Source organism: Chelonia mydas, chromosome 1 (assembly GCF_015237465.2).
Source record: "Chelonia mydas isolate rCheMyd1 chromosome 1, rCheMyd1.pri.v2, whole genome shotgun sequence".
NCBI classification, from domain to species: Eukaryota; Metazoa; Chordata; order Testudines; family Cheloniidae; genus Chelonia; species Chelonia mydas.
In genome coordinates, this window is record NC_057849.1 from 317,040,255 (window position 1) to 317,066,349 (window position 26,095).

General features: G+C 40.9%; 1 protein-coding gene across 4 annotated transcripts in view; it reads left to right on the top strand.

Annotated features, from left to right (window-relative positions):
- CERK (ceramide kinase) overlaps nt 1-26,095 on the top strand; it is a 72,867-nt gene that overhangs the window by 28,596 nt on the left and 18,176 nt on the right. For all 4 annotated transcript variants that reach the window (XM_043551069.1, XM_037889085.2, XM_037889084.2 and 1 more), the window contains 3 exons: nt 9,652-9,797; nt 23,141-23,215; nt 24,176-24,328. In XM_043551069.1, the coding sequence (XP_043407004.1) occupies nt 9,652-9,797; nt 23,141-23,215; nt 24,176-24,328 (374 nt within the window). The remainder of the gene's footprint in view (nt 1-9,651; nt 9,798-23,140; nt 23,216-24,175; nt 24,329-26,095) is intronic.

Here is a 26,095-nt window from a genome sequence, read left to right on the forward strand (position 1 = left end):
CTCAGGGCTGCAGTGGGAAGAGATGCCTCTCCCCAAGCCCCGGACCTGCTGTGGCGCCTCTCCCCAAGCCCCGGACCTGCTGTGGCACCTCTCCCACAGCCCCAACCCAACCCAGCCCAGCCCCGGACCTGACTGGGCCAGGTGACCCAGCCCGGGGAGAGGCGCCTCTCCCACTCAGCCCAGGTGCTACGGTGGGGGGAGAGAGAGAGCTGGGGAGAGTCCTCTCTTCCCACCATGGCCCCAGGGAGCCCCACTGCACCTGAAATCCCTCACCCTCCTGCACCCCAACCCTCTGCCCCAACCCTGAGCCCCTCATCCCCAGCCCCACCCCAGAGCCTGCACCCTCAGTCAGAGCCCTCATCCCCCCACACTGCAACCTTCTGCCACAGCCCAGGGCCTGAACCCCCAGCCAGAGCCCTCAGCCCCACCCAACCACATGAATTTTATGTGCACCAATATGAAGGTGATGTGTCATATATCACCTCCATATTGGTGCACATAACAAAATTCATTCCGCACATGGGTGGGAAAAATTAGAGGGAACGCTGCTGTTGACTTTGTATTAAATGTATAGAATTCAAAAGGGGTGATATTCAATTATATCAGAATTCTGTTTTCTTACAGTTTGGTGTGTTGGGGAAATGAAAATATATTTTTAAATAGAATTGGAATGATTGATCTGTTTGATGGTATGAAATACGTTGATTATTTGGTATTATAGTTTAATGGAAATGTATTCAGACCATGCAAGAACATTGTAAAGAACATTAATATTGAATATTGGCAGCACTCCACCAAAACTTGTCCTTACGTTGCTCTTTAACAAAGTGCTGTTGTTTTTGAATTGCCCAGTTTGGCTTTTTAAATGGGCACTAAAAATTCCGCTTCAAGTAGATGCAGATGTGTATTCCACTTAGATTTGTGTGCATCCAGCGCTCTGGAGCCAGAGACTTTTGCTTAGCAGTACCTGTAGAGGGGAGGTGCTAACGCCTTGTGGTTGTGGCCACTTCCTTGGCTATGTGCTGCGGCGGCACCACCCTGACGCCCCTCAGTTCCTTCTCACCACCTGTGGCTGGAGTCTGAGCTCTCTGTGGTTGTAGTCTCACATTTAGTCTTTGTCTAGTTTATTGTATGTATTTAGTTAGTAGTCAGTAGATAGTGGTCCCAGTGATTCCCTCACTGGGGTTTAAACATTGTCCTTTATGTGCAGGAGTGATCCCCAGTAGTTACTCCCACACATAGTGCTTGCTTTGCCTCGGCAAGGCCCAACTTGCAAAGTGTTGTTTGATCTGTAGGTCATTCAAGAAGTGGACTCAGGTGACATGGGACCTCCGCCTCATGCAGCACCTACTAGTACAGGCCAGGCAGCCTGATCCGGTATGAGGCCCTCCTCAGGCCAAAAATCACCCTTGGGCTTGGAGAGCATTGCCGCTTCTCATTCCAGGACAGGCACCTCTCCAAAGAGTCAGAGGAGCTGTTCTGTTGCTAGCACTGAGGAAGAGGTCTAATAAGACCAATCATGACTGCCCCAGGTCGTGGGGCAGCTCCTCTGCCTCCCCCAGGAAAAGCATGCACTGGTTCTGGTGCACAGAATGGCATGGATACTTCTGACCCTTCCTCGGTACCAAGTGCGAAGGGTAGAAACCCTGTACCATCAACTCTGGTTCAGACTCCGGGTGTCCGTTGAGTCCAGTACCGATGAGGGAGATGCTGGTACCATGTCCATGTCATCAGCATACAAGGCAGCCGCAGACCTCCTCTGCCTTTTGGTCTAGACCTCCCTGTTGGTCTAGGACTTTCCCAGGGCTGTGCCACGTATAGCCCCTCCGATGGAGTGAACCGCTGAACCCTCGTGTCTGTTGGCAGGCATCCAGACGTTCCCCTCCCCGTGGTGAGGATGGAGCTGGTACCAGAATTGGTACAGGGGACCTCTGCAACAGGACTGTCTTCAGCCCTGCTGCATTTGACACTGCAGATTCTCCATTGGTGGCTTTCACCACCCTTGACGTCGATTGACTCTGGTACTGCTGTTTGCACTTGGACCTATAGGCACTGACTTTTGTTTTTGCCAGTGGGTGCTTTTGAAGAGGAGTGTGGGGTGGGGGGAGTGGAAGGGGGCACTCTGCCAGTTTTGGGGGGAGGTTATTTTCTCCATATTTATACACTTCTTCCATATTCTAGTTATTGAATGTGTCATTGATATCTTTACTATTTTAATAATTCAATTCTTATGAATTACATAAATACATTATCATAAATTACAGTATATTAAAATCATTTCAATCATTTACAAGCTGTCTTCACTAATGTCCCAGTTTAAAGACATTATGTCTCATTGTAGCTTTCTGGATGAAACTGTCAGCAATCTTATTTACATCTAATTCCCTGGTATTGTCCTGATGCACGTTAAGGACAGCTACATTATTCAGTTGTGGCTGTCCCATTAATGACTGGAGATAATTTTTAAATCTTCTGAAGTTGGAGAATGGGTTCAGGATGATACAGGCATGGTGAGAAGGATTCTTATAAATTTGCAGTACTCTGGAAACATAATGTTTCCAGAGTACTGCAAATGACTCCAAAATCTTTCTCTTGATGGATAACGGCTAATTTAGGCACCATCATTTTGTATGTATAGTTGGGATTATGTTTTGCCATGTGCATTACTTTGCATTTAACATGAAATTTCATCTGCCATTTTGTTGCCAAGTCACCCAGTTTTATGTGACTCCTTTGTAACGCTTTGCAGTCTGCTTTGGACTTAACGATCTTGAGTTATTTTGTATCATCTGCAAACTTTGCCACCTCACTGTTTACCCCTTTTTGCAGATTATTTATGAATATGTTGAATAGCACTGGGCTCAGTGCAAGCCCCTGTAGGACACCACTATTTACTTTTTCTCCATTCTGAAAATGGACCATTTATTCCTGCCCTTTGTTTCCTCTCTTTTAACTGGAGTGCCTGATCATGCTTTCAGGGTCATCTAAAGATCCTTTATTTAATTTAATGACAAGCCTTTTGTTATCTTAATCACCCTGCCTCTGTTTATAAACTCCCTTCCCCAAGAGCAGAAGTTGTAGCAGCAGAGAACTCATCACATTCCACACTCAGACTCTGGCTCCTGGGTGCTGAGCACCCACTATTGTTTTTTCCGTGGGTGCTTGAGCCCCGGAGCACCCATGGAGTCGGCACCTATGTTTGGACAGACACTACCTGTGCCATAAGCATGCTCGGTACTGCCACATCAGGAGTGCTAATTTCTGCCACATTCTAGGTGATGGATGAATCAGACTGCCGATTGGCTCCTTTTGGTGTCACTCCACCAATGTTGCTGAGATCCTGGGGCTCCGATTCAGAGTCGGAGTCGTCATCCTCCCACTCCCTGTCACCTGATTAACTGCGGGGGCTGCCAGTGGACCAGTACGGCTTCCAGGGTTGGCATGTATGCTCTGGCCATGATGGAGGTCCCTGTCTCAGCCCCCTATTGGCCACCAACGTCCTACCCGTTTCAGTGGCCTTGAACACAGTGGGATGCTACTTGTTCATGGAGATCCCATTCTTCATCCCATTCAAAGCCAGTCACCCACCAGGTTGACAGTGATGGCTTTGGATCAACTGCAAGCCTGGGCATTAGAGGTCTTCCTCCCCATGGAGGTTGAGTCCTCCCTCCCTTAGTCCTCATTGCTGGATGATGCTGAGCTGCTTGGTTCATCTTCTTCTGCTCCAAAGGATTTTTAAGGTGTACAAGAACCTTTTTCACTGCGCATTCATGTAGAGTTCCTCCAAGAAAACTTCTCATATTGTTTCCTCTCCATCCTGACCTGTTCACTTAGAACCAGAGCCACACCCTCCATCCTGCACCTCATGGTATGGCTGTTGCATGGGTAAATGAGGAAGAATAGTGCTTGGAGCCTGTCCAACAAGTGCTACTCAACAGTGGGAAGTCCTCCACTAGGATGGCCTACTTAGTGAAATGGAACAGGTTCTCAGTGTGGCCCATGGGACCCACCTGACAGAGGCCTCCACCCAGTACATCTTGTAATATCTATTACATCTTCAGAAATCTGGACTTGTGCTCAGTTCACTGAGAGAGCATTTGGCAGCAATATCAGTATTCTATCCCCCAATTCAAGGGAAGTCAGGTTTTTTTCTAATACCATGGTGACAAGATTTCTGAAGGGGCTTGTCCACTTGCATCCTCTGGTCTGAGAACCTGTCCATTGTGGGATCTAAACATGGTTCTGGTTGCTCTGATGGGCCCTCTGTTCAAGTCCATTGTATCCTATCCTGTCTCAGAAAACCCTGTTCCTGATAGCCATCCCTTTGGCAAGAAGGGTGTGCGAGTTGCAGGCCGTGGTGGCTGAGTTACTTTTCACACAGTTCTCCAAGAACAAGGTAACGCTGCGACCACACCCAATGTTTTTATCCAAGGTGGTCTCTGTTTTATCTGAATTAGGCTGTGTATTTACCAGTGTTTTTCCCTAAGCTACACTCTTCCCCCAGAAGATCAACACCTCCATACTTGATAACAGGCAATGTCTAGCCTTTTATATAGACATAAGAACATAAGAATGGCCCTACTGGGTCAGACCAAAGGTCCATCTAGCCCAGTATCCTGTCTTCCAACAGTGGCCAGTGCCAGGTGCCCCAGAGGGAATGAACAGAACAGGTAATCATCAAGTGATCCATCCCTGGTTGCTCATTCCCAGCTTCTGGGAAATAGAGGCTAGGGACACCATTCCTGCCCGTCCTGGTTAATAGTCATTGATGGGCCTATCCTCCATGAATTTATCTAGTTCTTTTTTGAACCCTGTTATGGTCTTGGCCTTCACAACATCCTCTGGCAAGGAGTTCCACAGGTTGACTGTGTGTTGTTTGAAGAAATACTTCCTTTATTTGTTTTAAACCTGCTGACTATTAATTTCATTTAGTGACCCCTAGTTCTTATGTTATGAGAAGTAGTAAACAACACTTCCTTCTCTACACCGGTCATGATTTTATAGACCTCAATCATATCTCCCCTTAGCCGTCTCTTTTCCAAGCTGAAAAGTCCCAGTCTTTTCAATCTCTCCTCATACGGAAGCTGTTCCATACCCCTAATCATTTTAGTTGCCCTTTTCTGAACCTTTTCCAATTCCAATATATCCAATCCCTATGTATAGACGGAGCTAAACTGTTGCATGTTTTACCTCGCCTGTTCGGACCACATGAAGGGACAAGCAATCTCTGCACAGACCATCTCTAGATGGATAACATCCTGTATCAAGGCTGCATATGAAATACTTTTCACTGTACATCTTCAACAGATACGGGCTCACTCCACGAGGACACACGTGATGTTGATCGTGACGTTTCCATACTGGACGTTTGCAGGGAAGCCACGTGATTGTCCATACATACATTTATGGATCATTATGCTATTACTGCATCTTCCAGACTGGATGCAGGTCTTGGAAGGGCAGTTCCGTAATCCCTATTGCAGCAGACTTCGAGTCTCGCCTCCGGTTTGGTGTACTGTTCGCGAGTGACCTAAGTGGAATATTCATCTGCATCTACTTGAAGAAGAAGAAGAAGAAATGGTTGGTTACTTACTGTAACTGTGGTTCTTTGAGATGTGATGCAGACATGTATTTCCTGACCCACTCTCCATCCCCTCTACCTTGGAATCTCCTCTCATGGGTTGTCAGTGGAAAGGAATTGAGCGGGGGCGGGGGGGGGGGGATCGGGGCAGTGCTGTCTCACATAGCCAGAGGAGGGGCCACAGCTCCGAGGCACGAGCACCGCCCCTTTACAGGTACTGCTAGGCAAAAGGCTCGGGCTCTGACACACTGGGTGCGCACACACCTAAGTGGAATATATGTCTGCATCACATCTCAGAGAACCACAGTTACAGTAAGTAACCATTTCTAGTCTTTTCCCCCCATTTTAAGTGAATATTTATATAAAGCATTATAATTTAAAATGACCCAAACACTACAGTGAAAGTTAGCATACAGAGGATCAGACTTCTATCGTTTGTATTTAATTTTGTGTGTAAAAGTTAGATTGGTAAAGGTAATAAAAATAGAGGTGATTGTTTCTTTCCCTCAATCTAGAGAAGAAAGGGAGAGGGAAGGAGGAGTCATAACATGGCGTACCAACGTATTCCACTATTTCTGTAGAGTCTACCCATATATCAATGAACTTATCATTTTTATTATGATTGGAGATCCTTTCCATCACTGCCATATTGGTATGCCAATCATTGGACTGGATTTTGATTTCAAGTACTAAAGAACATATCTTTTAGCCAAAAATAGTTATGTCACAAATTTTTAGTATTTAAGTTCTATATCTAGAAAAGGAAAGCATTGAGGATAGTTTAGAATACAAATCCTCAATCCCTTAGGCTATTTTGAAAATTTCCCCTGTAAAGTTTAACATGGATAAAAGACTCTGCTTCTTCTGTCCCTCTCTTCCACTTCAACATCCCACGTTAGTGTGAACTATGTGCATCCTATCACAAGCACTGTATATTTTTAAACTCTACTACTACTACTACTACCAGTCATCATTCCATCAGAATACTAATATATTTCTCTTGAGGAAGCCCAGAAAAATAAAACAAAACCCGCAATTTCTCGGAAAAACCATTTTGGAGAGATGAACCAAAATATTGAATAATTTTGATGATGGCAACAGGAAAAAAATTTCAACACCACAAATTTTTAAACTCCTTTTCTGACTTCCCAGAAAAATTCTACTCTACAATAAAATGAGGAATGTTAAGTTTAGGGAAATTGTGTGTTTTGGAGAAGTTATGGAGTGGATATTTGAAAATAGGTTTCGTACCTTAAAGCTAGCTTCAGCCTTAGCTATGGACTGAATGGCTACCTTACCTCCAAAATAAAGGGGTGAATTTATAGGTGGGTTGAAGTGCTGTTTTCATGTTTGTAAGCCAGTTGTGGGGATAAATCTACACACCTGTAGAAAGGGCAACTGACCCTCTGAAAATGTAGTCTAGTATATGTTGTACCCAACAATCCTCACAATGAGAGTTCTCCCTCATGTTTTCTGGGAGGGTGTGGCAGTGACCAAATATAGTAGCTCTTAATGCAGCGCAAGACCTATCCTCCTAGAAAATCACTCCCAGTATTTTGTTCAAAGTCTTCCTTAAGAAAAAGCCAGATATCCCTGTGTGTAGTCTTTATTATTCCTGAATATCTCATTTGATCTCTCTAAGTTGATAGAACATTAGATTTTTAATTGGAACTTCTTTGATCTGGCTGAGAGAAAAATCTGAACTGTCTAAAAGAAACAACACCAAAAAAAAGGCAAAAATAGTTGTCTTACAGTAATAATTCAGGTACAGTGAAGGTCTGATCTTTAGAAGAAAGTGTGACAGTTATCAAGCTGACTGCACCTCTGACCCTTTCTGGTTCCCACTGCATACATGACTGCCACAAATATTTGTTTAGCTATTTCACATTTTCTCCAGTTAGAAAAAACCTTTCAAACCTGTCTATGTCTAAGATACCTACTCATTAGATACTTCAGCATAAAAATTGTCAGTGCTACCAGATATCTCCATAATAGCCAGGCCCCAGGATGACAGTTCATAAGAATTTAATTAAAATGAGCAATAGCTCTGGAGGTATGAAAACTCTTCACTAAAGCACCATTTTTTGCATGTTGATATTCTGGTATTCACTTCCAGTTTGAGTCAAAGTAATATACCATGAATTTCTTGGTCTCTGTTATTGGCAATGGGGATTATCCTCAGAAGAGAGAGGCATCTGCTTTGTCCTGGCAATATTGAATTTGTACTTACTGTTAGTTGAGAGCGGGATAAGATTATCATTATTTCAGTCCTACATTAATTCCAAACCAATTCCTTTCCTTCACAGTGCCATAGATCCAATCTAGAGTTGGGGCAGGAATATGTCAAGGGTCTGATTGGGTATAGAATATACTTAAGGAGGTGAGAAACTGGCAGCTGCCTTTTCTTTTGAGGTAGAATGTAGCTCAATAATATACAACTGAGAAACTGTATCTTTCTTTTAAAACAAGGTGTTTGGCATAGAAAGCAAGTATTGAGCAGAAGCTAACATATATTTATAGGACTGTGACTCCAGTACTGGAGCAAAAATAGGGTTCTCTCAAAGGATAAATATCACTTGTGGATTGTCTATACACAGGAGTTTCCCTTAACTGTTTATTTTTCTACTCTGTGCCAAGAGTTTGATCAGTTTTGACAGTGCAGCAGTTCAGTGATGACAGAATTTAAATGCTTAAATGATCAACAAATAGCATGAAAAAGTGTGTTAGCATAATGGCCTATATGTTGAGAATGATGGTGAGGACAAATTCTATTCTGATCTGTACTGTGAGTGCCTATTCCCCATACTGGTCTGTTTTATACAGATGGTGCAGAATATGCAATAGGAGTATTCTGCATGAGAAATGGGTGCAAAATAGAAATAGGTTCTGCAAGTTAGAGTACACACTGAACAAACTAGAGAGTAATTATACTAATCCAATTGTTTTCATATATAACTTTCTACTGCTTGTATGTGTATGTTAGGGATTTAGTATGCAATTTTCTGAAGGTTTGACTAGGCTCATTCTCATAGTGCATCTCATTGGAAGATTATTTTTTTTAAATTGTAGCTCTGTGCCCCTTTAAGATTTTTAAGGGGGTGCATTTTGTTAATATTTATGCACAGACCAGATATTATTTACCATCATGTAATACTTTGTTTCTGGTGTTACTCTTGGCTACAGACTTTGAGTCTGTCCGTCCTGAGCTTTAACTATAGTTGCTACTCCAGCTAAACTGGATTAATTTTGCGAAACAAACTCTTGCTTCTGAAGACATTTAAAACTACTTGTTGTCAGATTGTAGAATTGTCATCTTGATCTATCCAGCTCTTTTATGCTTTTGTGTAACAAGACAATTTAAGATTTCAGGATTCAGCCACGTTAAGAAGGATAAGTCACTTTAGCTAATATGTAAGCCTTTGTACTTTTGAGACTTGAGGCTCCAATTGTCTACCATTTTATAAACTTATATGGTTTTTAAATGTATAAATGTTCAGTTCAGGATTCAAAGTATGTTTTTTATAGTAATTGTGTGTGATGTAGCAGTTGATTAAAATTAATAGAAAAAACAGATTAAATGGAATTGCATATTAAAGGAATACAAATATCGTACTTCTTTCTGAAACTACATATGTTAACTTACAAATTATTTATAAACATACCAATTAAAAAAGAGGGGAGGAATTTTTACTTTGTTTAATTTTGTATTTGAGGGCTCTTTGTGTACAGTCTGTTTCAGTGTTTTACTTGTATAGTTAGTTTCCACTAATGTTTGTGTCTGTTCACAAAGCAACAGGGGAAAGAAAAAGCACATTTTAAAAACACAGGAGAAAATTGTTGTAAAGTTACAAAATGAGGCAAGGGGACTCCTGTAGTTCCTGCAGCTATCTTGTTTTATTTGTTTGTTTGTTTTAAATATAATGTTTTAAGTTGACTGTGTCCCTTTCTTATAAATCATAAAGGTGAATAGGGAGAACAAAGTGATGACTGTAAGTGGCGTTTGTGCTAATTGGAACATTTAATGTGTTTTTTGACTGTTAGCATGCATTCTAACTTGTGTTTTCTGGCAGTATTGTTTGTGTTGGTGGGGACGGAATGTTCAGTGAAGTGATGCATGGTCTAATTGGAAGAATACAGAAGGATTCTGGCATAGATCAAAATAATCCCAAAGCACCGTTAGTCCAGTGCAATATAAGGATTGGCATAATCCCTGCTGGTAAGAATGAACAAGGGTTAACTTTCAGTTTACGTTATTTATTAATGTAGTAACTTTCTTTAGTCAGGCCTGCCTGTAGAATTAAATATGAACAGTAATGCTCCATAAAGCTATTGGTGAGCCAGCATAAATAGTGATGGCTGCAATGTCTTGTTTGTGGGAGAGGGAATTTACATGAGGGGGAGGAAGCAAAAATTAAAGTATCTGAAAAAATTATTATTGTAGCACCTAAGAACTGCTTTCTTGTTTAGTGTTCTGGGGCTTACATATGCTAATACAAATGTTATAAAAAAGGAATGGTGAGGGAAAATTATAAATTCGCACTAACAAACACTAACTGAAAGCATTATCAGTTGAAACCCACTGAATAGAGGCTAAACACTTTATTCTGTACAGCGAAAGGAGCCCAATATTCTATCTGTTTTCATCACTGGCTAACTATGCAAGTGTTGAAATCCGTTTTGTGGGATAGAAACCACAGCCTCTCCTTCTCTCTCAATGCTTCTGTCACAAGAAGCGTAGAACCATTGGAGAGCCGGTCCACGGGTTCCAGAGAGAGGTGCATATTATGTTCTTCTTGTTGCTCTGTAGTCATAATGCCTGCAGAAGCCCTGCCGCTAGCTTCCTTCAATATCTCAGTGAGGTGCTGGTCCATTCCAATTCACTATGATAGCCACCCTTTTCAGGCTAATTATGACCACTGCTAGTGAGCATCATTGTTCAAAACTTTTTCCTAAGTGAAGTCCTTTGACAAAGTAGATTTAATTGCAAAAACTAATCCAAAGAGCATCTTTGGCACTTGAAAATTAATGACCCATATAGCCAAAAAAAGAGATCCCTAAGGCTCCATTCAAAATATGCTCTGGGCTAGAGGGAGGGCTTCCTCTTCCAATACTGGAATTAATAATACTCAGGGGTATCTCCAGAACTACAGATCAGTGTGGGCATACAGTTGTTCAGGTGAGGCACAGAATTATCCTGTGTTGACAATCACATGACTGCCTTTGAGTAAATGACTAAAATTTGAAGTTAGAGTCGTGATAAGCGACAAAACACTGAGTGTGCTGATGGTAAATAATGAAAAATTCTGAAATGTAGTATTTTTAGTGAACATAAATATTAAATTTCCTCATTTACTATTTTAATTATTTACCCAACTCTCACGCCTGTTCATTTAGTCTTATAGTGTAGTGAGTAAAACAAAGGTACTGTATATCAGAGGTGCTTTATATAAATCACTCTGTGGAGAGATTTTCATGTGTTCCTCCTATTAATACTAATGAGACACACTTGTATCTGTTTGCTACTCAATTAAACTTATAGGAACAAAATCTGAATTGCTTTCTCACGCCTTAACTCTTTGCTTGGGCAAAATTTCCATTGACTTCAGTAAAGATTTTTTTTGTCTGAGAAAAGTGTTCTGGGTTTGACACATGCTCATCTGAAAACATTCGTCAGTTTATGGTGTTAGTGACCTAAAGAAGGTACGGGTAAAAAGTATAACTCTAATGTTTAGGTTATGGCATAGTTATACTTTTGTGGGGAGGAATAGGTTAAAATGGAGTTGAAATGCTTTTGCTTTTGTAGCGTACCAGTTTGTCACCATCTGACATTTGTTAAATGTACATATTTGGGGTTATCGTTTTTCCTGTCTGTTTTTAAAACAATCTTCATTGATGATAAAACAGTATTAAACTTAAGTTCTTTTCTTGTACGATCCTTTATAGTCTATTTGTTATAAATGTGAGTTGTTTGCTTTTTGCTTTCATTTTGTCCACTGTACAGCCGTTTGCTGTATGTGAATTTACATTGTATTCTTGTCCTGTATTTTGCAAGGTTTTATATTAAACACATTCTCTTAATATAGTCATAATTTTACTTTTGGATCTGAATAGTGATTTTGAAAAATATATTTAATGAACATGTTTAAGGAAGTTAACCTCTAAATTATGTTATACGCTCTTCTGGAGAACAAACTTAAAATATAAATCCTTTTTATATAATAAGTATTGGTTAAGTATGTGTGGTTTTTTTGTTTTGGTTTTTTAATGTTGGAAATAGGGGGAAAGGCAGGGAGTCTTTTCTTAATGTTTTATTCCTAAATAAAGATGGGAAATTGGTAAAGGGGTACATACGTATAGTGTATACATTAATATTTTTAGTAATTTATATAGATCTGTGCACTGTACAAATCTTAAGGCTCAGTTTCAGGTCCTCTTAAATCATAGGCACCAGGTGGCCATGTGTGAAACAGTCAGTGACATACTTGAGGAAAAGTTGCAAGAATTCTCCCCTAATCCCTGGTGAACCCACTCACAGCGGTAGTCCTGGTGCTCACCTGAGTGCAATGTCTGTTAGGTTAGAGTTTCTGTAGTGCTGTCTTTCACTGATGGGACAGAACTATGCCTACAAAAATATTATCCATTGTCATATTGCAAATGGAAATCTGTTTCTTTAATCTGTCATTTACAGAGTGCATATAGCTATTCATTTTTCCTTTTACATATTAGTAGACAAGTATTGAATTTTTATACTCAACAGTTCTCAATTTAATTATCTGTTAGTGGGTGTTTCGGGGGCAAGTGAGGGGAGAATTAAAATCTTAAAAGTGGCAGGCAAAGGCATACTGTCTAGCATCTGATACTTTTTGAGGGGTCATAAGACTGGGAAGGGTGGGAAAAAATGCAACAAAGTTCTAAGCAAACAGATTTTGGGGCAGCTATGCAACGCCATCTACTATTGGAGGAATAGAGCTTTGTCTCTGCAGCAACATGCCTTCTGTAGCCTGCAGCATGTCACAAGCTCCACATGGAGGATGCAGGAGCGATGTGGCGAGATCGGGGGAAAGAGGAATTTCCACTCCCCACCCCCTTCCTGTACATGGGGCAGCAGGCCAAATGAAATATTCTGGTGGGCTGGATGTGGCCCTTAGACCACAGTTGGCCATTCCTTTATTTTGGATCTGGTTGTTGCGCAGTGGGGGGGCTGATATGGAGGCACTGTGCAAGTGCACTGAGTGCACATTGATTAATCTGGGCTTGGTCACCCCCCATAGTTTTCAAAGTAGACTGCTAAGATGGAGCATTCATCTGGGAAAAGCCAACCTGAATACTCGGTTCCAGGAAGGTTGTGTTTAGAGGTGAGCCCCAAGGGGACTGCGGCATGAAAAAGTTTGGAAACTGTTGTGTTAGTGTATTAACTTGTGTATAGTGTATTGTATTGTGGGACACAAGGGAAATTTTACAATATAGTCTGTCATGCTATGCCAGCTTTCCAATTAATAGTAAGTAGGGCTGTCGATTAATCGCCGTTAAATCATGCGATTAACTCAAAAAAATTAATCGCAATTAAAAAATTAGTAGCTATTAATCACAGTTTTAATTGCACTGTTAAACAATAGAGAATACCAATTGAAATTTATTACATTTTTGATGGTTTTCTACATTTTCAAATATATTGATTTCACTTACAACACAGAATACAAAGTGTACAGTGCTCACTTTATATTTATTACTAATATTTGTACTGTAAGAATGATAAACAAGAAATGGTATTTTTCAGCTCACCTCATATAAGTACTGCAGTGCAATCTCTTTATTGTGAAAGTGCAATTTACAAATGTAGATTTTTTTTTTGTTACATGACTGCACTCAAAAACAAAACAATGTAAAACTTTAGAGCTTATGAGTCCATTCAGTCCTCCTTCTTCAGCTAAGACAAACAAGTTTGTTTACATTTACAGGAGATAATGCTGCCCACTTTTATTTACAATCTCACCTGAAATTGAGAACAGATGTTTGCATGGCACTTTTGTAGCCAGCATTGCAAGATATTTATGTACCAGATATGGTAAACATTTGTATGCTCCTTCATGCTTTGGCCACCACGCCAGAGGGACGTGCTTACATGCTGATGGCGCTCGTTAAAAAAATAGTGCGTTAACTAAATTTGAGACTGAACTCGTTGGGGGGAAATTGTGTGTCTCCTGCTCTATTTTACCCACATTCTGCCATATATTTCATGTTATAGCAGTCTCTGATGATGACCCAGCACGTGTTTGTTTTTAAGAACAATTTCACTGCAGATTTGACAAAACCCAAAGCAGGTACCAATGTGAGATTTCGCTACAGCATTCGACTCAAGGTTTAAGAATCTGAAGTGCCTTCCAAAATCTGAGAAGGATGAGGTGTGGAGCATGATTTCAGAAGTCTAAAAAAGCAACACTCCGATGCGGAAACTATAGAACCGAACCACCAAAAAAGAAAATGAACCTTCTGCTGGTGGCATCTGACTTAGATGATGAAAATGAACATGCTTTGGTCCACACTGCTTTGGATCATTATCGAGCAGAACCCGTCATCAGCATGGACACATGTCTCCTAGAATGGTGGTTGAAGCATGAAGGGACATATGAATCTTCAGTGCATTTGGCACGTAAATATCTTGCGACACCAGTTACAACAATGCCATGCAAACACCTGTTCTCACTTTCAGGTGACGTTGTAAACAAGAAGTGGGCAGCTTTATCTCCTGCAAATGTAAACAGACTTGTTTGTCTGAACGATTGGCTGAACAAGAAGTAGGACTGAGTGGACTTGTATGCTGTAAAGTTTTACATTTATTTTGTTTTTGAACGCAGTTTTTTTTTTTTTGCACATAATTCTACATTTGTAAGTTCAACTTTCATGATAAAGAGATTGCACTAGAGTACTTGTATTAGGTGACTTGAAAAATACTATTTTTGTTTTTACAGTGCCTATATTTATTTTTATTACAAATATTAAGTGAGCACTGTACACTTTGTATTGTGTGATGTAATTGAAATCAATATATTTGAAAATGTAGAAAACAGCCAAAAATATTTAAATAAATTGTATTCTATTATTGTTTAACAGCGCAATTAATCCCAATTAATTTTTTTAATCGCTTGATACCCCTAATAGTAAGAGAGAGTGTGCAATTAAAGTTTTGTTGGAAATTCAGAATATACCCCAGAGTTTAAACAAACCATTTAAGAGCAGATAAAAGTAAGATGATGTGTTTGTAGCAGGAACCATTATTCTAGTTGATCATTATTCTTTTGTTCTTAGTTTCCAGCAAACACAGCGTTAAACTAAGTGTTCACACTACTTACAAACCTTTCATTTTCCCTTCCTTCCTTCACACAGCTTACATTTAAAATGTCCCATTCCAACTTAAACGTGTGTTGCGTTTGAAACAGTTTTTTCTTTCACATCAAATTCAAGTTTCTTGCCATCAAAACTCCTCATAACTTCATTCACCTATATCTTTGCCCATCACTCATCTTTCTTCTGCCTTGTGACCACACTTTTTTTTTCATCTAGACAGAACATGCCCCTGTGTGTGCACTGAAAACTGAAGAAAGTGCTGTGATGATAGCAGGATACCCTTAAGAAGGAAGTCAGTAGGGAAAATGTAATAGGAAGCAGGGTAAAATGTTCAAGAAAACTGGGGATAGTGTAAGAGAGAACCTATGAAGCAAGGAAGGAAAAAGCTATTTGATAACCTCTCTGGAGGAAAAAAAAGTGATGACTCTGCTAGTATGAAGGTCAACTAAGGTAGAATTATGCTTCTTATGTGGGTCGTATTTCATGTTATAAATCAATATATAAAACTGAATAATAGTTCTAGGTAAAGATAGTTCGAGACCAGTTCAGATTCATTAGAAGTAAAATAGGGAGAGCCCTCCTTTGGCGATGGTAGCTGTACCTTTGACCTTAGTACTACCAGGGTAAGCACTTTTTTTCAGACAGGCTTCTTGGACTACTCTTCTCTCTTGCTTTGTTGATTTGCTCTCTTACACTATCCCCAGCTTTCTTGTACACCTCACCATGCTTCCTATTACGTTTTCCTTACTGACTTTCTCCTTTTGGGGTATCCTGCTTCTGTCAATGCACTTTCTTCCATTTTCTTCTCCATTCAACTACCTCTTACAAATCCAGAGAATCTTTATGGCTCAGAATACCTTCCCTCCTTCTGTTAGACATACCCTATTTCACTGTCTTAGGAGTGTTCCAGCACTAGTAACAACTTGACAAAAGACTTTTATATTGCAATGCAGTAACAAAGGATCAACCTGTCTGTAAAACTTCTCTTGAAACACTGGATTGCTTTCTGTCAGTGTCATCAAATGGACTGGAAGAAAGCAAATATAACACTACTTTGGTGTCACACTATGTTCAGAGAGAAGTAGTACGAGTTCTTCTATGCCAACAGAAAACGGTTTCCAAGAATGCATCCAATCTCACTTGTCAACTCACTAGATTGAAGAGTAATTTAAAAAGGTGTGTGGTGCCTGTGCACTATCTGTCTTAAAACACTTGTGTAGGTGCATGAAAGGGAAAATGTTAAGCTTCTTACTTTAGTTGTATCGTATTCTGTTTAATGCAGTGTTATCCTGTGGCTTCTCTTCACCTCAGAGTGGTAAATCTTTTTCTCATGAACTAGAGAGGACTCGCTGTGCTGCCATAGGGCTGCTGCCCCCTTCGCCCCCCCCCCCCCCCCCCGATCCCTGCAGGTGCAAGGTGCAGGAGCAAGACTGTGGTGTTGAGGGGGCAGAGCAGGGTCCTGGGGGGAGGGTGTCTCTTTTCTGCCCCATACCTTGCCCCTACCGGGAGCAGTACAGCAAGCCTTCTGCAGCCCTGCTGTCATAGGAATAAATGAATGGGGCAGAGCAGACACCTGCATCTGAGGCTGCCAGGAGAAGAGAGTGAGAGAGAGCAAGCCCCTGGTTACATGGGAGGCTACCCTGCTGAATGGATTCTGCCCCCTCAATTATCTGAACTCCTAATTATCCAGATAAAATCTGTGTTGCACATACTATTTGGTTAATCAGTGGTATACTGTACCACATGAGCCTTGGATACTGAAGCCATACACCTATAAAATTGCTATGGAGCACCTTTTCATACAGGTGGCCAATTGTAGTACCCTGATCCAACCATAACCACAAGTAACTGTTCGGGGCTAGGAACATGTGGTGAGCAGTCATTCTCTTTCAAGACAGTTTACATACATTGTGAGCAAACCACTAAATGTCACCCTCTGCAGCTATTTGACTCAGGATAGATTGTCAGAACATAGGGCAAATACCCCAAATTCACCAAGCCAGTAATAAGAGTATTCCTGGACCACTACACTAGTTTTACCATGGAATACAGGCCCCTGTTTATCACCCAGGCAAACTGGACTTTATGATGTAAGGTTATTAAAACCAAAAACACTTCATATTAGGTTCTTCCAGTTCCAAAGTACCAATCAGTCACCCCTGGTTACTGGATACTTCAGTATTTTACCCAAAACAATGGTGTGTGTTTACTAAGGATTGGCTAACTAAAGATTTATTAATTTAAAAATTGAAATGAGAGTTAAGAAAATTAAAGCAAATAATATACATTACAGGTGAATTAGAGGTTGTAGTCCAAATGGTAGCATAGATGTAGAGGCTGTTAGAGTCTTTTCATAAGTCCTCAGGGCTTCCCAAAAATGAATTCTGAGAATCTCTGTCTGTATGCGTAGACCTCCCGCTGCTCGCCCAGAGTTCAGGCAGTCCAGAAATGAATCAGAGAGCAGGATCATTCCCGTGGTCCAGTATTTGTAGTTGGAAGCAGCTTGGTGAAGGTTACTGGCACAGTGTAGGTAATGCAGACAGTTAGAGTGTCTCCAGTGTTAAGCCAAAGACCCTTGGTTTGAAGTTAACTACCTACTTCCCATGCATACACAAATAAATCAATTACACTGATTTACATTAGGCAGTGACTGGCCATTCATTAAAACATGGACAGATAAATGAGGACAATACAGGAAATATTCATTAGTTCCTTGCGGTGCATACACATCTTTGATCGTAAGGCTAATTAAGTACAGGATATAGACAGATGTAAGCATACAAACACCATTTTCCTTGATTTCTTGTCAAAACAAGTGAAGGAGCTGGTGTCTGCTAGCCCATTTAACATCCCTTTGATACTCACACACAATTGAATTGCAGTGCCTTTTGACATGCCTTTAAAGGTTACAGACAGGTGAACTGGCCTGTTGATTCTGATCTGAGCTGGTTTGTCAGCATCACAATACCCTCTTGGAATGATGTGAAGAATTATTAAAGGAGTGGGCCATCCACCGCGCTGTATCAGTGTTTTGTTTCTCTGTGATGGCTATACTCTAGTACCTGAGAGCATCAAATTAGTAATGCTTCACACTGCTGTTTACTGTTCAGACCTTGTGTGGCTGACTGACTGTTGGAGTTCCATCTGGTTAGACCAGATCTGAATATGGAACTAAGTTTCTATTCAGCTACTGCAAAATCCCTGACCTAGATGAAGGCAGAAAGGCTAAGTGACAAACAAGGCATTCACACCTGAATGCTCAGATCCTATTCAGATCTTCAAGCAGTTATGATATTAACTAAGAGGATAACTAGAGGGTCATCTGCTTTCTTCCCTAACTGAACCAAGATATGATAGAGTTCATGCATGCATCAGGGTCTTCCACAAACTGCAGGCAAAATGAAATGGAAGGATTTGGTATAGCATTTCCACATGCCAAATCTCTGAACAGTTATTGCTACTACGAAGCCCCAAATTTGGCTCCTTACCATCTACCATCCATCATGTTTGTCACCACCTTAAAATAGAAATTGGAGTTCTGTGTGCTGTGCAGAACCACTTGCCCATGACGATGTGTCCTGAACTATGCGCTGGTCTCACAGAAAATTCCTCCATCACACTTACTGTTTCCTTTGGAGTGTGATTCCATTATGTGTGTTTGCCTCCTTTTGCTGTCAGGGCCTTACTCATTAAAACCTCTTGATCGCTGTGGCCAGCTTCTGCAAAATGTTCATATGAGATGGGCAGCCTCCTCTCTTGTGTCCTTAAGTGGAAGTGGTGATGACAGTCTCCTGGACAGTGAGAGAGAGGGAAGGATTTTCCCTGCCCCTGTCTACCAGCATGTATTCCCTGGTTTCTTCTGAAGTGATAAAAAAAAGAATGGAGAGTAGATTTGAAATCAGTGAATCATTCATTCTTTGGCATGTTTCAGAGTAACAGCCGTGTTAGTCTGTATTCGCAAAAAGAAAAGGAGTACTTGTGGCACCTTAGAGACTAACCAATTTATTTGAGCATAAGCTTTCGTGAGCTACAGCTCACTTCATCGGATGTGTCCTTTGGCATGTTTCTCAGCATCTGAATTGGCCTTGTGAAAATGGAGTCATCTGACTTGGCCTTTGTCCAGTATGTCTGTGCTGTGTCTGAAAACAGGCAGGTGGACAAAGGTGTTTTTCAAGGCTTATGCTATCAATTTTGGAGGAGTTTGGGGAGGAGAAGGGCCTACAGACCCTTAGCAAATCTCACGTTGGTGTTGGTTCCTCGCAAGATCTTTTCTTTGACTTGGCTAATTTAACCTTCCTTGATCTTTCTCAACGCACATTCCTAACCCTTGTTTGGGCTTCCATAGGCAAGTTTCCTCCTGCTCAGTCTGCATTAAAAGCTGGTTCTTCACCTGAAGGGAAATAATCACAGTATGTTATAATCTAAAATTGGATGTATCTTATACATCCTTTATGTTATGGTTTTAAATTAATCCTGTGAAATACTTCAAACAGCATAAAATAGCTTTCCTTTATTGAATAGATCTTCTTATGCTTTTATCTTCTAATGCTAAATGTGTTTTGTATGTTAAATATCTTTACATGTACATAAGAGAGGCTGAAAATTAAAGGGATGCTGTCACATAAAAAAATCATTTTGAATAAAACCTCCATATCTGTGCTGCAGTAAACACCTTTGGTTATTAAAGATGAAAAAATCAAACGTACTCCTCACTGTGTGTGCTGGGTTTCTTTGCATTAATGAGAAGAGTGAAAATAAACTACAGTCAATTTCATTTCTTTACACTTTGCTTTTCTAGTCAACTTCACTTGCAGGCTTACATGTGTTTGTACAATACTGAACTGTTTGAGTTTTAAACACAACAGGGGCTTACTTAAAAAAAAAAAAAAAACAACCGGTCCTATTGGAATCTTAAAAATGCATGGAAACAAATCTCTTGGGCTTAGATTTTGTAAACATTTTTTTTTTATAAAACCTAAATATTTAGCAAAAATTCACTATATCCCTTCAAAATAGCAAAACCTATTTACATAAAGCTAAAATTATTCCCCCCCTCAACCCTCCAGCCTATGTAGAGACAAAAATAGAATATGAATTATTTGTTCTGCTATAAAGAGCAAAATTTAGTTTTAGCAACTGTAATGGTTCTCAGGGTATCCAGAACTGAGAGTCACCATGTTACCCACTGCCTCGAGCATGAGAGAGTCTTGCCTGTACTTGGTTGGGTGTCAGCTCCCCAATGCCACCAGCTTTTCAGCCACTCAAGCAATTTCCTCCAGGCTGTGAGTTCACTTTACAGACTAACAATAGGTGCACCCCTTGTCCTTTTGAGTTGTTTCCCTGTGATATCCAGCCCCTGCCACTGGCTACTAACAGAAATTCCAGGAGCAGTTTACCAGTTTTATCTTAATCTACTGCCCCTGATTAACACACAGCACTTGTATGGTTTATTTAAGAATAAAGATTCTGCTGGAAGCAAGAGAGAGTGATGAAAACAAATGATTACAATACAAAATAATAAAACATGAACCTGAGCCTACACTTATTAATAGTTACCTTCGTTATCTAAAAAGTAGATTTCTGCACCCACCCCCCAAGTTCAGTCTGTGGCTGGCTTCACGTGAGCCAGGATCTAATTTTTCATGAGCACACCTTGCTTCTCGAGGTGTCTCCACAGCGAAAGGATTCAGGGTACCTTCCCCTCCTTAGTGTTCTACTGAAACAGTGTTTTATTTCTGTTCATAGATAGGGTGAACCCCTGTCTTGCTGTAACGTTTCTTTTTTACCATCAAGAGGTTTTGATTGATTGCTGTTGCCTCTGATGGTTTTCCATTGAAAGTCTTGGGGTTGAACAAGCCCAAACAATTGAGCCTTGTATTGTATCACCAGCAAAATAGGCAGAGTGGTAACTCCCTCCTGCTTGAATGGGCCATCATCAACACACATTATCTCCTGGTGACTAATTTTTACTCCAAGTCCATAAAGCATGCTTTCAGTATAAGTACATTATTCATTAAATATAACTTGTACATAAACCTCATGATTATGAATCTTGACAAGTTATTAGTTTTCTGTAGGTACCTTACATAGGTAAATATCCTGTAAGACATGTTTGGTGTAGTGAGTTTGTCAGATCTGAGGTGAGAGTTGTTTGCAAAGAACAGGAGGGACCTTTTGACCACGAACCTCTGTTTCATACCAACTCTTTTCCAGTATGTTGGATTTATCACAAGCTGTTCCTCTTCCAAACAAAAGTATGTATTAATAATAAACATGCTACTTTAATACAAAGGCACAGGTATATCTACTAGTTTTTGCAGGTTTTGTTGTATCTTTACTCCAGACAAACATTTGTGCAATCCAGATGCTTAGATAGAGTTACTGACTAATTATACAGAGTCTAGAAACCAGTAATTTTGTACTGTGGTAACATATTTTTTTTTAAGTGGGAAAGAAGGGATTTTTGTACAGAAAAAAATAAGATTGCAAGTATTTTCTGTAAGGACCCAATCAAATTAATGGGTGAAAATATAAGTAACCTAAATATATTTAATCCATATTCAAGGTCTTTACACAGTCTATTTGCCCCACATCAACTTGCCCTTTCAAAAAAGAGTGAGGATTGGTGGACTAGGAGGATGATGCATGCAATAGTCGTTCATGTGTTAGGGTATGTCTACATTAAAAACTTAAGTTGACCTATATTAGATTAACTTACAGCCACGGCAGCGATTACTATAGTGGTGCATGTACACACTGTGCTCTTTGGGTCGGTGGTGTGCGTCATCACCAGGAGTGCTTCCACTGACCTAAGAGGGGCAGTGTGGGGAGCTGAGAGCCTGGTCTCCCAGCTGGAAGCCCGGATGCCCCACAGGCTCCTGGGCTTTCGGCGAGCTGCCGCCTCCCATTTCATCTCCCCGTTCCCCCTGGGAGTGGGGGGAAGCCGCCCAGGGCTTCTCGCCTCTCTGTTCCCTGCCATGAGTGGGGAAAGCTGCCCGGGGCTTCTCGTCTTCCTGTTCTCCACTGGGAGTGAGGGAAGCCACCTGGGGCTTCTTGCTCCCTGTTCCCCGCTGGGAGCAGGGGAAGCCGCCCGGGGCTTCTCGCCTCCCCATTCCCCACCAAGACCGGGGTCCAGCTGCCAGGGCTTCTTGCCCCCTGGGAGTGGGGTCCAGCCGCCAGGGCTTCTCGGCCCCTGAGAGCAGGGCCCAGGTGCCTGGACTTCACGCCCTGGCTCCCAGCTGGGAGCAGGGTCCATTCTCACCCGGTTCCCAGCTGGGAGTGGGGTCCAGCCAATTGGGCTTCTCACCTCGGTCCCAGCTGAGAGCGTGGTTCAGCTGCTTGGGCTTCCTTCCCCATCGCTCAGCTGGGAGCAGGATCCATTCTTGCCCTGGCTCCCAGCTGGAAGCAGGGGCCAGTCACCCAGCTCTCTCTCTAGCTGCCCAGCTTTCTTGTCAATTTCACAGCTCCACTGGGCAAGAGAGCTAACAGCGATGTAAGTAACACAGTGTCTACACAGACACTGCGTCGCCCTAACTACACTGACATAAACCCTACAACTCTTGTGGAAGCGGAATTATTATGTCGGTATAGTAGCGCACTTACATTGGCAGGACAAGGCTGTAGTGTAGACACTGACATAATTAGGTCAAGATAAGCTGCCTTACGTCGACCTAACTCTGTAGTATAGATCAGGCCGCAGTGATGAAAAAGCAATACCTAAAGGTGCATCCCTATGTCCTAAGGAATTGTGCCCTAAGGCTGTGAATTGACTGGTATGGAGTGGATTGCTTTATCTTTTTTTTTTTTTAAATGAGGTTCCAGTGAGCAGGAATTTCTGAACTTGGGGTGCAAAGTGGCAGAAGCTGCCACTCCTGTCCATAGGCTGAGATAAAGACTGTGCCATTGTCCTTTCGCTGAGGTAGAATCGGCTTCCACCTCCCCAAATCCAGCATTCTTCAGCGCATAAAATGGAAGTATGTGGACTTTGTTCAGAGAGGAGTAAATTTCACTCAGGGAGGAAATCAGTATTCTAATTTATTTGTTATAATTTTCCTATCCATATTATTGCTTGGTTTTATTCTATTTTCGCATTTAGGAAAAGGGAATAAAAAGTGATGAGAGGATAGAATGTTTTTATCTGAACGACTACATGTATAGAGCAGTATTCTCTCTATTATTAAAAGATGAAAAATGAAAAGCATTTATTTTTTACAGGTTCAACAGACTGCATATGTTATGCAACAGTTGGTGTCACTGATCCAGTAACATCAGCACTACATATTATTGTGGGTAGGTTTTCAGCTTACAGGTCATTAACTTCTTTTCAAGACCTTAACATATCCAGAATGATCATCATTTCTGTGTGTAAGAATATAGTTTTATTATAATAGATAAATAAAGTATGAGCTGTTTGCTAGTGAGATACACACACACACCACACACACCCCACTAGCAAACAGCTCATACTTTATTTATCTATCTATATGATGCTAAATAGAGCTGCATTAAGATTGGATGAGCATTTCTGTTTTAACCGACTGTTTTCGGATGATCAGAACTTTCTGAAACTTTAACTTTTGGTAATATTGTAAACAAGAAATAAATGATTATATACTTTAAAATTATTGTAATGCAGAAGTATAAAGAGCAGTGTTAAGATTTTGCATGCAACCTTAATTTCAGCATTTCTTGGCTTTTGAAAGCTTAACTGTTGTAATCCTAAAACCTGATCTTGCAGAGATCTATGCAAATACTTGACTTCATGCACTGTGAGTAGTCCCACTGAAGTGAGCATAAAGTTAAGCACCTGTGGACACCTTTGCAGAATTGGGGCCCTCATGTGCTCTGGACATAGTGTTTGGCCTAGAATATTAAACGTAGGTGTATATTTGTATTTTTTTAAGTATTGCTTTTTTTTGCTTATGCTAAAATATAGAATTAGCTCAAATACATTACATTAAGCAACTTCAAAAATGGTAGGATTCAGCAAGATGCCGCTGTTGTCTCTGCCCCCGCCCCTCCAGTACACTGGCCAGTACATTAGTACACTGGCCTCCTTGTGTCTTCATTATTTTTCCTCATTTAACAATATATGGCATCATTAGCCTTGCAGAATGTTTCTCTTTTTCTCTGTTGCACGTTTTATAAGGATGTTCTCAATAAAAAAAAATGTTTAAAATTAAAAATTAGTATCAGGTTTGAAACAAAGAAACTTTTAACTGAGATAAAGCCTGGAATTTCTGTTAACAGGTGATTCTCAGCCTCTGGATGTCTCCTCCATACATCACAACAATACATTTCTTAAATACTTCGTGTCACTGTTGGGCTATGGTTTTTATGGCGATATACTAAAAGACAGTGAAAAGAAGCGGTGGATGGGTACGATCAGATATGACTTTTCAGGTAACTTTTGTGTAATTACTATATCCTTATGTAGAAAATCTAAAGATAATGGAGCGCTGGATAACTTCTCTCGAAGTAAACTTCTGTGAAGCTTTTCAAAAATAACAGCCAGACTGAATCAGATGGAAATTCCCTAAGGCACCACCAAGCACACTGGATCTCATTAATAGTCTAGGAGTATTTGTGGCACCTTAGAGACTAACAAATTTATTTGAGCATAAGCTTTCGTGAGCTACAGCTCACTTCATCGGATGCATGCAGTGGAAAATACAGTGGGGAGACAAAGTAAAACTAAAACTATTTCCCCATATTTTTTCCCCCCCCCCCCCCCACTGTTCCTCACACGTTCTTGTCAACTGCTGGAAGTGGCCCACCTTGATTATCACTACAAAAGGCTTTTTTTTTTTCCTCTCCTGCTGGTAATACCTGATCACTCTCCTTACAGTGTGTATGGTAACACCTATTGTTTCATGTTCTCTGTGTACATAAAATCTCCCTACTGTATTTTCAACTTCATGCAACCGATGAAATTAGCTGTAGCTCACGAAAGCTTATGCTCAAATAAATTGGTTAGTCTCTAAGGTGCCACAATTACTCCTTTTCTTTTTGCTGATACAGACTAACACGGCTGTTACTCTGAAACCTGTCATTAATAGTCTAGCCTGTTGTGAAGCTTCATGCACACATAGCGCATCATAACATAGAGGCATCCTAAATAGCTCCAAAATGAAGGTTACACTGAGTTTCTGGTTTAACTCTGGGCTTCAGTCTCTTTATTTCTTAACATTTTATCTGTGATAAAAATAAGTGTTTCAAATAACCAAAATTGTGGACAACTTACTCTGATTATACCAAATTAATTTCCTGGAAAGTTATAAATTAATATTTTCAAGATTTTGGGAGCTGGAAGGAGTTTAAAGGGACTTGGTTTTTGAAATGTTACAACTGGTGTCTAATCTGTTTTTCAGACTATTGTGATTAACAAGTGGCTTTGTTTTAACTCCTGAAGTTGTATATAGATATAATTCTTCTTCAAGTGGTAGTCTCTGTTGTATTCCACTCTGGGTTACACATGTGTGCCATGTGGCTGGAGTCAGAGAAATTGAAATTAGTGTCCATTGGTCCATGCAGGGGCATGTACAAGGGGGGACAAGCAGGGGCATAGCCCTCCCAGTAATCATCTTCACCACCGCTTCCAGCTTCTTCTCCAGCCCCCTTCCTCCTCCCCTCCACCCACCTGAGGATTCCCTAAACTCTATCCTGGCATGGGCATATTTGTCCACAGACAAATTTCAGGCAATGAACAACATCATAGTTTGCATCATGAACAACCCTTGTGTACCAGCCAAGACTTGTCTTATCTCTACTTGGCCATATGGTCTTGTGCACTTATGTGACCCCCTTTGGAAGACTTCACCTTCATTGCCTTCAGACAGGGCTGCAGTTTGTGTACTTAATGAGCCGCCATTCCATGAACCTTATGCTGACAGTCCTGTCCAAGGTACTGTCCTCCCTCCTGTGGTGGACAGACCCACATCACATACGCTTGGGAGTCCCCTTTCTTCCCTCTTCCCAAGACAAAACTGTCATCACCGATGCATGCCTGCTAGGCTGGAAAGTCCATTTGGACAACTGCACAACACAAGGGACGTGGATATCTTGAGAATCCAGGAGGCACATCAATATCCTGGAACTTCAAACAGTAAGGAAGGTATGTGAACTCTTTCTTCCACTCATTCACTCTCATCCTGATCATTTCAGACAGCA